The sequence below is a fragment of the Solanum stenotomum genome, chromosome 10 (genome assembly GCF_019186545.1).
Source record: "Solanum stenotomum isolate F172 chromosome 10, ASM1918654v1, whole genome shotgun sequence".
NCBI lineage: Eukaryota > Viridiplantae > Streptophyta > Magnoliopsida > Solanales > Solanaceae > Solanum > Solanum stenotomum.
In genome coordinates this window covers 40891753-40903239 of record NC_064291.1, presented here as the reverse complement: position 1 = coordinate 40903239, position 11487 = coordinate 40891753, and the positions used below count along the sequence as shown (strand labels likewise).

Genomic DNA, 11487 nt, shown 5'->3' with positions numbered 1-11487 from the left:
AGTAGAAGTTCATAATTTTAGTTATTTTAAAATTAGAAGAAACTCCTTTATTTATAGACAAAAAAATGTGGTGTAAACAAATGTTTATTTTGTCTTACCGGAAAGGTCACAACTCTTTGGACAAGTCACAACTCTTCAGAAAAGTCACAACCTTTCATAAATGTTACAACCTTTCATAAAAGTAGCAACTCTTCAAAAAAGTCACAACTTTTCAATAAAAGCCACAACTTTTCATGAAAAGGGAAGGCTAATTTTGAAAATAAATAAATTAAAAGGGAATCCTTGTATTTTGAGGCGCTACGTAGGCGGACCTAAGGTTCTCTTTTATATATATATATATATATATATATATATATATATATATATGTGTGTGTGTGATTATTTCACAAATTATTTTTCAAAACTTTATATTAAACATAAATTAATAGAGATAGTGCCGTAAAATTGTCATGTCAATTATAATTTTCTTAATAAATATGTTAAATTCAAATATAATAAGTAAAAGTGAATGGAGGAAATAGTATATTATTTGTAGAGGATGTTTTTTCACAGATTAAACATATTTTGTGGTGTTTTTATTTTGGGAAAAAAGTCTGAAATATATTCGAACTTTGATCAAAATTGTTGTAACAATACCGAACTTTGGAAAGGACCTNCCATACTATTTAATAGTGTATTTTAAAGGTATATATGTGTCCACGTAGACATCATAAATATTGCATCATTATAATTAGTAACGTGTCCACGTGGGCACATATATACCTTTAAAATACACTATTAAATAGTGCAGGGGGTAAGGTCCTCCATAAAATTTGGTATCGTAACAACAATTTCGACCAAAGTTGGAGTATTTTTCAAACCATTTTATCTTTGAATATGATGGGTTCTTTATTAAAAAAAAAAACAGTTGTTTATTAATGAAAATTTATTGATCAAAGTATTCATCTATTTAGGACTAATTTGATCGGCATACATTTTACAAAAATTAAGTTATGCAACATAATTGACCAAAATTTCTTTCACAAAACGAAAAATTCGATCATTTGAGTCAAATAGTATTTTTCTATGCTAGGATTTGAACTACAAGAACTTTGTGAAGTATTTTTCATAATTTATCGTAATGTTCAGACATTAAAGTTATACCTTTTGGAGCATATGTTCTTATCCTTGTTAGAGAATAAAAAAATTAATAGCTAACATGGAATGATAAAATTTATGCTACAATCGATAGGATTTTGATTGAAACTATTCATAAACAAGTTGTCTGGTGTGTATGTCTATGTGATTTTTATTTTATACTACATTATGTCATCNCAGAGCCGGCTCTATGCTTTTAAAAATAAGGCCTTTGCCTTAGGCCCCCAAATTTCGGGGGCCCCAAATTTTTGTCAAGAATAAATTATGTGTTAAAATTTTTATAGAAAAATTAATTATTTATGATAAAAAGTATAATTTTTTTAAAAATAAATTATTTTATCCACTTTAACATCTTTTGTACTTGTTAAAAATAAGAATTAACAGTGAAAAGTGTTGAACAAATGAATTACAAATTCTTTTTTATTTCTTTTTAAATTTTAGTTTCAAGCATTACTCTAAGAATATTAAAATGAGGTATACCAAGTCATCAACTTTTTGAGTCAAATTCTATGATTCTAAACTTCTAACTCTTATCTTTATTTAATATTTATCAACTTATTACTTATATCATTATGTTAACAATCATATAATAATTGTCTCACTTAAATGATGTTTTTCAATGTTCTGTTGATAAAATCTTACCTAAAACTAGTAACTCAAAAAACAATATGAAGTACTAATAATTTTCATCTTAATAGTGTAATTTTTCTTTTTTGAATAAATACGTATATGAAGTGTATTTATATTTTAGGCCGCGAATTGAAATTTCGCTTTAGGCCCCCAATTACGTTGAGCCGCCCCTGTATATAAATTATGATAATAAAAATAATTGTTAGAAAAAAGTGTAGTCATCCTTTTTTAAAAAAAAATCAACACAAATTAATCTTAAATAAATAAGTGAAACATCTCTATGTTCTATAATATGTTTGCACATGTACTTTTCTCTAAATTAATTAATGAATATGATACATTCAAATGATTTTAAATAAATTTATAAAGGTATCATCGTCACATATGATGTTATGAAGTTACTTTGCACTTTAATGAAATATTTTTTTTATAATAAATTTTGACAATTCTTTATGAACAAGCAGCAAGATTAAAAAGTAAAAATTTAAGGAAAATAATTTGGATAACTAACAAAGTTGGAGAATGAGAGAGGCGAGAATTTTAAAAATAAAATAAAAGTTTCTTTAAAAGGGTCTTAGTCCTCAAGGTCAAAAGCTCAACATTTAATCATGTGAACCATTTAGACTTCTTATAGCATGTTTGCCAAAATACAATATTATGCAAATTTTAGAAAATATATACACAAAATATCTAGTTTTACAGAGAAATCATGAATTCCAATGTCCTATTATTTGCCTGTAAATTAGTCACTAATTCAAACCCATTAAAAGATTTTTAAGTAGAAAAATCAAATGCACTTAATGACCTAATGTATAAATCATTCAAATTCAGACTTTCATAAATGTAAACAAACGAGGCTTTAGTCAATTATTTGTTACTGTATTGAAGGATAAAAATTAAAGACACATATTTGAGGGACAATAATTAAACATCACCCAGAATAGGACATGTGTACGAATGACTTTTGCAGATGTGATAAAACTAGCTCACAGAAATATAACCCACTCAAGTTTGAATTAGTTATTGACTCATCATTCATTAACTCAATTGAACAGACAGCCCAATTGTATAAGTTGAAAAAGATGAGCAATGCAAATTAGTAAGTACACATTAAGCTAGCGTTTGATCCTAAGTTCTCAAATATTCTTGGGAAATCATATTTGGGTAAAGCTTCACCATGTGTTTGGCCCCAAAAATTTTTAAAAATATTTGACTATTTCAAAAAAATATGATTTATACCCATAAGTTCTAAAAATATAATTATAACATATTAAACACACATTATTCCTTTTTCTCATTTTTATCACTCAAATTTTTTTCGAGGCGGTAGAAAAAATATTAGTTGAAATTAATAAATAATGGATATTTTTTATAAAATATAAAAGTTTGGGATAATTTTTAAATTTTTTAAAATTCTCAAATATTAGAACTTGGCCCAATATACTAATTTTTTCTAGTATTTGAGAACTTGGGATACTTGGCAAATATATTTGCCTAAAATTTTCCCATATATATATATATATATTGTTCATTAGCCTTTGGGNTAGCAAATCATATTTGGGTAAAGTTTCACCATGTGTTTGGCCTCAAAAAATTTCAAAAATATTTGACTATTTAAAAAAATATGATTTATACCCATAAGTTCTAAAAATTATTAAATATACTCATAAATTTATATTATCATTTTATAATAAATATGTTTCGTTAAAAAATAACCTTATAATATAATTGATAACAATCAACAATAACAAAATAGCAATATAGGCAAGGCAATACATTAATTGCATACTCAACTTGTCACTAATTCAGTTATAATTATAACTTATTAAACACACATTATTCTTTTTTCTCATTTTTATCACTCAAATTAGAACTCAAATTTTTTCGGAGGCGGTAGCAACAAATATTAGTTGAAATTAATAAATAATGGATATTTTTTATAAAATATATAAGTTTGGGATAATTTTTAAATTTTTTAAAATTCTCAAATATTAGAACTTGGCCTAAATACTAATTTTTTCCAGTATTTGTGAACTTGGGATACTTGGCAAATATATTTACCTAAGTTTTTCCCATATATATTGTTCATTAGCCTTTTAGGGGTCGTTTGGTACAAAGATGCATAATGCAGAATTACTAATGCATGGATTAGTAATGCAGGGATTAATTTTTATGAAGTGTTAGGTTCATTATTTCCCATTTAATCTTATGTTTGGTTTAAAATTCTAGAAAAAAATTATTTCCTGTATACCCTTGAGTTATTATGAGATTTTATGTTTCATTTAATTTGTCAAGTTAAATACTAAAATATATTAAAAAAATTATTATTAATTTTGAAGTGTGATATGCCACCATAGAGATCCTTGATAGCACGGTATATTTCTAATTTTTTTGTTGGTCAAATATACCTTGAACTTAACATAGATTTAAGGCTACTTAAATTGTTCAAATACACAAAGCCTTTTTTTTTAATAGTTCAAGTGGTCAATCGACGAACTACATTTTAAAAAAAAATGAAAAAACCAACCCAATATAACAAATCAACACATGGAGAAAAAAATATTAATTTGGGAAATCATCAAATCACATAGAACGAATTTGGAGAATTTAAAAGAATATTTATAAATATTCTCATATAAATAAATAAAAAGCATTAAATTACAAAAAAAAAATTAGGAAAAAAAATTTGGAGATAGTTTAGTCGTTTAGGGGTCTTATCCAAGGATTGTTAAACCTTGGATTAGTTATCCCTCCCTTTTCTAGGAATTAGATAAGACTTTGTATGAGGTATAACTAATCCATGAATTAGGTTAAATAAAGTAACCAAACAATGAACTAAATTTTAATCCATGGACTATTTTGATTAATACATCCTATCAAACGAGTCCTAATTGTTCAATGTATTTTCAAATGTTTTACTATTGAAAGTAGTTTTACAAGCAAAGTTACCAGATTCCACAATGACTCATTTGTATAACACATACATCATCTAGTCTACATCTTCAACCTTTGCCAAAAATGAAATAATAACACACACAAAAAAAGCATCCAGAATTATACAAATTTTTCAATCAGCATCAAACTTCTATATTACTTAGCTTGGGTACTATGAAAGGAAATTAAAAGTTTGTACAGAATATCTCGTGCTTTTTTTTCCCTTCTTTTTTTCTTTTGTTATATCTCCATCTCCCGCTCTTTTCTACTCTCATCTTTCTTTTCATGTATTGTTTCTATTGCACATTTTCCACAACTGAGAGGATTTGTCAAAATTATAATGACCTCCATGGAAGTACTTTGATTGAGAGTCACAATGAGTTATATCATTTACATTGATGCATCAGGTGCCATTACATTTCAGAAGCGTCGTGTGGATAAACCTGACATAAATTAAATGGGGTCATTATCAGTTTCTTCCAACGTAATAAAATGGAAGCTGCTAATGTTGGACGATTTGACAAAGCCAATTTACCTGATGTTGCCTTTCGGTTAGGCTGACAGATCTATGTTTCAGTTCACCTCTGTGTGTTGTCATCTCATCCAATATCTCAGAATCAGAGAAATCATCATCATTTTCTTCATCAGCTATCTCTCTCTCCTGCAGATAGATACATAAACCATTGTGAGAACGGGTATCCTAAGGGTTCTCATCAAGAAGACACTCCAGTTGTTTGTATTACATAGAAGAAGTGATAAGAAAATTGAATGCAACAGAAAAATGTAGCAGTTGAATGATCCAGGGGGTTATCAACTTTTTCATAAAAGGTTGATCTAATTCTAATTAGACGGTCACATTTCTGTAAGATGATTAAGTTGCTGGAAATTGAAATTGTGAGAGTGGTGGAGAAGTTTGTTCTAATCTTGTTTAGGGGTATGATAGGATAGTAAGTAGAATTGGCCAGAGGCGTATCCAGGATTTCCGTAAGATGGGTGCACAATTACAAAAAAAATATATCTTAAATATAAATTTGATCGGTTTGACTTTTAAGTTTTTAATATGAACCATTAAATTTTAAAAATTATAGGTCCAAAACATATAATGCTACTAGTTTTAAATTTTAATATACACATTTGATTTAATTATATAAAAAATTCACAGTGTTAATTTTTTTAGGAATTTTCAATGTAACACACTTGAAAATTTTGAAAGATTAAAGGAAAAAAATAAAAGAATAATTAGTTGAAACGCCAAAAGTGTAACCAATAACCACTTAGAGAGGTGTTAGTAAAAGATAAGACATATATGAGATTTAAATTTCTATCCTCACTTAGAGGGGTGCACTTAATCATCGTCGTATAATTATATGATACTTTGAACGTGGGTTCACACACCTATATTTAAATATTTTATAAAAAAATATAACACTACTATATATTATCTAGAGAGGGGAGCATGGGTTCACGTGAACCCACGGCACCCCCTCTAGATACGCCCCTGGAATTGGCTGTCAAGTATGAGTAGAGATGGAAGGAAGACAATAGTAGTTGGAGATGGTTGGGAACTCTCTTCACCTTTTGCCAACCAGACATCTTGGGTTTATAACTGTAATGGATAACTTCTTGGTAGGAAGTCCTTTACCTACCCCGCGTGAATCCAGATTACTCGGGTTAGTGGGTTTTGAATGCCGGATGCGTAGAACAAAATAAATAGAGCTGGAATAATGAAAAAGGAACTGAAACTGCTAGGTGCCTTGTTGCTGATATTAGCTATTATTTTCCACAATCGACATACTGGAAAAGAGACGTATAGTTAAACTCATGCTAAAAAAATGAGAAATATTGGTGTTTGTTGTACTTTTTTATTAATTTATTTATGAGCTTATTGACATATTCTTTCATATATTTGTCTCTTCTTTTAAGGCTTTTAACTTACTAAAATGAAAACAAGAAAAATTAACCCTGTAAAGGAAATGGTGGTTCACTTTTAGCAGTCCGGGAAGTTAAAAGGGAATATTTCTGTAAAATCTTGTATGGGCTTTTGAGTTTTGAGGGTTATCAAGGACATGCTATCTAGAAGGAAGATTTTCAGTGATCTGGATTGAAGAGGGAGATTTTAAGTGAAACGGTGTTTAGAGTTTGAAGACCAATTTCCTCAATCAATTATGGGCTTTTGTATCATATGCTTTCAGGACCTGAATTCCATGTTAATAGACACTTACACAATAATGGTTCTGTAGTTGACCTATGTGGTAGCAAGAGTGCATCTTGAGATCATCAGTTCTATCTCTTAGTAGGTTCAATGAATTATGGTCAAAATTGTGTCTTTTTATTTATTTTATCTAGACACATAATTAGCCATCTTATCTCTTGGGTGTAATTAACAAGTTTTATTGTCTGGTCTAGTTACATCCATGTTGCCAACTTATATTTTGGTTTTTAATTAACACAAGCTTGTATTTGCTTGGTCTAATTCCTTCCAGTTCTACTATCTGTGGTCTCTAGAAAATCTGTGAAGGATCCTTTCTTTCAGTTATCTCCAAAGCAAAACTTCAGTGAGGTACAAAACTACATCATATGGCCAGGGAACAAGTAATATTGCAGCTGAATGCAACAAAGATGGAGCATCCAGTATTAAGAAGAATGCAATTAGAGCAAAAATAATAAACTAAAATGTGCACAAAAACCCACCTATATCATTTACACTTACACGGGAGGATGCAGGAAAGGTAGGAAAAATAATTTACCTTAGGAACACCAGCAATTTCTTCGTACTCAGCTGCATCTAATTCCTTAAGATACTCATATGGGAAAAACTTGGGAAGAACATGCTCTCTTATAGCTATGAGAAGGAAGAAAAGCACAGGGAATAGTATTCCAGCGATAGGTATCCATGTTACTCCAAAGCAAATTAAGAAATACACGAACTGGAGCATTGTAAACTTGACAATGTATTTGAATGGGACCGACGCAACATAGGAGGCATGGAGCCCTTCAAAGACCCTGTCAAAAGAACCATCACAAAATAGCACTTAAAAGATGCTACTGCTTAACCAATCAATTACTACCACTTGAATAATCTAACGTATATAACTATGGCATGGTCATCCATAAAAGTGAAACAGAAAAGTAGTTTATGACCAATAACAAGGATTCCAATGCCAAAATACATGTCACTTTTCCTCTAGTTCTCAGTTTGAATAAGAACTAGGCTAGCATAATTACGTAACAACACAAAACTCCTACAATTTAAGATATCCAGGTGTTAATGTGAACATGACCAAAAGTTTTGAGGGACTTTTCAAGACCTAGTTATGAGGAATAGTTTTTTGTGACTTACTTGAATCTTCTACCCGAAGGAATTAAAAGCAGCAGCAGCCTCTCCCAGAATTGATTACCAGGGAGACTGTCAATGGCCATGTAGGCAAAATATCCCCAAAGAACTGAGGTGGGTATTCTCCGGATCACAGGTATAGCAAACACGCTACATCCCACAAGTAGAGATTGCAAAAAGTTGCTAACTCTTTGCTCATTTACTCGGACAGGCAAGTGTGCATCAATGTGCTTCTCAGGGTCAAATTTTCCGTCTGTTCCATTTTCTCCATCGTCATGTTTCATTACAGCTGCCTTCAAGTTCTCCAAATCCTTATCTGCTGTGCGCTGCATAATATAAAGAAATTTCTTATATTCCAATAACTATGTCTCAACACAAACTAGTTAGAGGTGTTGAAAATAAATAAACACATTTTTTTTGGCAAATGAATAGGCCATATGGACATTGACCTATGCATCCCTGATTGGCAACAGTTATACTTGGTTCCAGCACTTACCTTTGATGTAGCATCCATCTCAACGAAGACAGCATGCATCTTTCCATATATCTCTGATTTTGTTGCATTCTGCTTAATACCTTCCTTCGCACTCTTCACCATTTTCTTCCGAATTAACTGCTCATGAGGGACCAAGTAGTGTTAGTAGGACAATTAATCACGCAGATGAGAATAAATAGAGAACATATTATTGCATTATCTACCTGTCTCTTGAGTACAGCAAGGCTCCTTGTATGCATTGGTGATTGCGGAAGTACCCCATTTGAAGGGGGAATCCCAAGTAATCCACATATCAAAGTCTGAAACCATAAATTCAGGATGAAGACTGAGCTAGAGTGGAAGACCTGAAGTGAACTAAAGCTTATCTCTTTACATAGAAAAAGTTCTGAAAATCTATACCATGACTCCAAGCAAAAACAAATCATAATGGTAAGCAGATGGGTTTTTAAGATTGAACTCGTTCTGTTGTGCCATCTGTGCAGCAACACTATGATCGAAAAAGTATAGACCAGCTATCATCAGAGCTGGAATGAAGGCAGCAAAGATATACAACATTGGGACCCTTACCATATCCTGCAATGAAGTGCATAAACTAAATTATACAGGATAGGAATGTTTCCGACTTAACTGACGTACATAGAGTTCATCCATAAATTTGGTTCAAAATTCTTTTTTCAGAAAATACCCAAAGAGGGAGCTAACAACATTTTGACATGTATTATACTGAGTTCCGAATTACTATAGCCTATAGGAGAAAGTTCATGTGCCACAAGCCATTTGTATGGCCCACTTTCAAAAGCTTTTTGTATATAAGAACATATATAAAAACAAAGGATGTTGATGATGAATTCTAATGTCTCTGTTTGTTTTACGACATCCCCTTTTATGAAACCTAACTGAAGGAGCAAGATATGCTCTGAACAGAATATAGAAGCAGTCCAGATCTTATTGGCCACTCCAGCTGGAGAACTCAAGAAGCCTAGGTGAATAAGGGTGTCATCGTGAAGTTTAGAGCACCTTGATCACAGTCCAGTGGTATAATGATTTAGCCTCCCAAGGGAGAGGACAAAAGAGCCTTCGAGGAACTTCAGAAGGAATTTTTCCAGGCACACCGAAAGACATTGCTGTCCACAACACAACCATAAGGGGAACCCCATAGTCGGCTATAAAACTTCGCATCCAACCTGTTCATAATAGTCGATGTATGAGAGATTCTGACTTTTAACAGACAATAATATATCCAAAATCCAAATTCACCCTTCAATAAAGCAAATATTGTCACATACCTGTACCATAACGCCATGATCTAGCTCCTCTACTTTTAAGAGAAGCTAAAAGAACACCAAATGAGAAAATAACTGCCAGTAACCCATTCGTGTAGAGCCATTCAAAGTGGAACTCCTCTCGTTCCGGATTTTCACCTTTTGGAATTGAAAATTCACTCACTACTCCCTGTGACTCGAAGAACAAAAAGTTATGAGGAGCATGATATTTCTTCTAATTTTAAATGAAAATTCTTTCTAGTCCTTTTTGTTTTATAGACTCTTTAAGAGTACATTCTCAAAAGGATGGACAACAACAAGTACCTTTATAGCCTCTTGGAGGAAAAGAACTGTGATTAACATGCCAAAGAGTTCCCCTGCAAGCCTCGTAAACCTAGGGATGATATTGCAAGCGTTGAATATAGCAAGAAGAAACAACATCAACGCGGTCCACACACAAACCCTGTCAAACATATGGTTAGTAACATTTATGCATTTGGTAACCCCAGGAAGCTCTTGCTACACCATTTTGGAGAAAACAAAGGAAAAAGTAGATTCCACACCATCCTGCCCAGGCGACAAACAGCTTTGGCCCCATTTCTGGTCTGTCCTTCACAAAATTGTACAAGTAGGTGTACATGATGATGGTTGGCTCTGCAACTCCTAAGATCAAGAGAGGTTGTCCACCAAAAATTGAATGGATGATTCCACAGATAGCAGTAGAAGCAAGAGTTTCAACTGTGCTCATAGCTCCATCTGTCAATTCAATATATCAACAAATTAATCCAACTTACATTACATGATTATTGCATATATGTAAAAAAAAAATTAGCGCGGACCTGTTTCTCTACTCAATTGCTCCCCGAAAGCAATAACAGGAAGAGCAGAAGCAAAGAAAATGTATGCTGTTGGAGCCAATATCCTAAAATTCATTTACACAATAAACCCAACATTTTCATCAATATGTAGTAATAATAGATTAATGTCCCAGTTCATATTCAGCTCAAACATAACATAAAATACCTCACGCCTGTACCACATGAGTCGAGCCAATCGCGTTTATAGCATGCCATCCTTCCTTTAACATCATCAATGACTCCCTTGAAGGGAGTTTTTGGTTTCTCCATAGGTGAAACTGCAAATGTAATAAATTTAACTGGTTAAACACATAACAAATAGTATACTACTACAAATTATAACCATGAAAACTATTACTAGCTCCTTTCATTCTCCATCAGAAGAATGTCTATTAAAATAAACTTTCCTTCAAATCATGCAATGCCAACTTGCATAAAAATAACAAAATACCTAAAGAACAACATATGCAAAATTCGCACGCACTCAGAACAAATCATATATTGTGTTCCTCATTTTAATTTTTTTATGAAAAAAACACACAATTACCCAAGCACATTCCCCTCTTTTCTTCAGTTATTAACAAAACGGCGAAATACCCACAAAGTGGAAGAGAAATTTGGCGATACCCACTTAATAAAAAACACGAAATCGCATGTATACATCACACCCAACACAATACAAAAAATGATTAATGTTGAAGAATAGTAGTATTACCAAATCAAAGATAATGCAGGAAAGGAAGAGAGGAGAAAAGAAAAGAAAAGAAAAGAAAAAAAAAAGGTATGGAAAGGGTGATGATTTGGTTAATCTATGAAGAAGATTTTATTTTTTTCCAA

At 31.6% G+C, this 11487-nt stretch overlaps 1 protein-coding gene across 1 annotated transcript; it reads right to left on the bottom strand.

Annotated features, from left to right (window-relative positions):
* Window positions 1–5002: 5002 nt before the first annotated feature.
* On the bottom strand, window positions 5003–11423 carry LOC125842522 (probable boron transporter 7). The gene is made up of 14 exons (XM_049521824.1): window positions 11366–11423; window positions 10817–10928; window positions 10633–10715; window positions 10357–10549; window positions 10118–10256; window positions 9818–9983; window positions 9549–9715; window positions 8931–9104; window positions 8735–8830; window positions 8532–8648; window positions 8042–8361; window positions 7449–7704; window positions 5237–5362; window positions 5003–5144 (listed from the first exon to the last, which is right to left on the bottom strand). Exons 2-14 carry the CDS (start codon window positions 10918–10920, stop codon window positions 5115–5117), a joined length of 1971 nt encoding a protein of 656 aa, XP_049377781.1. The 5' UTR covers window positions 10921–10928; window positions 11366–11423; the 3' UTR covers window positions 5003–5114.
* Window positions 11424–11487: the final 64 nt, after the last annotated feature.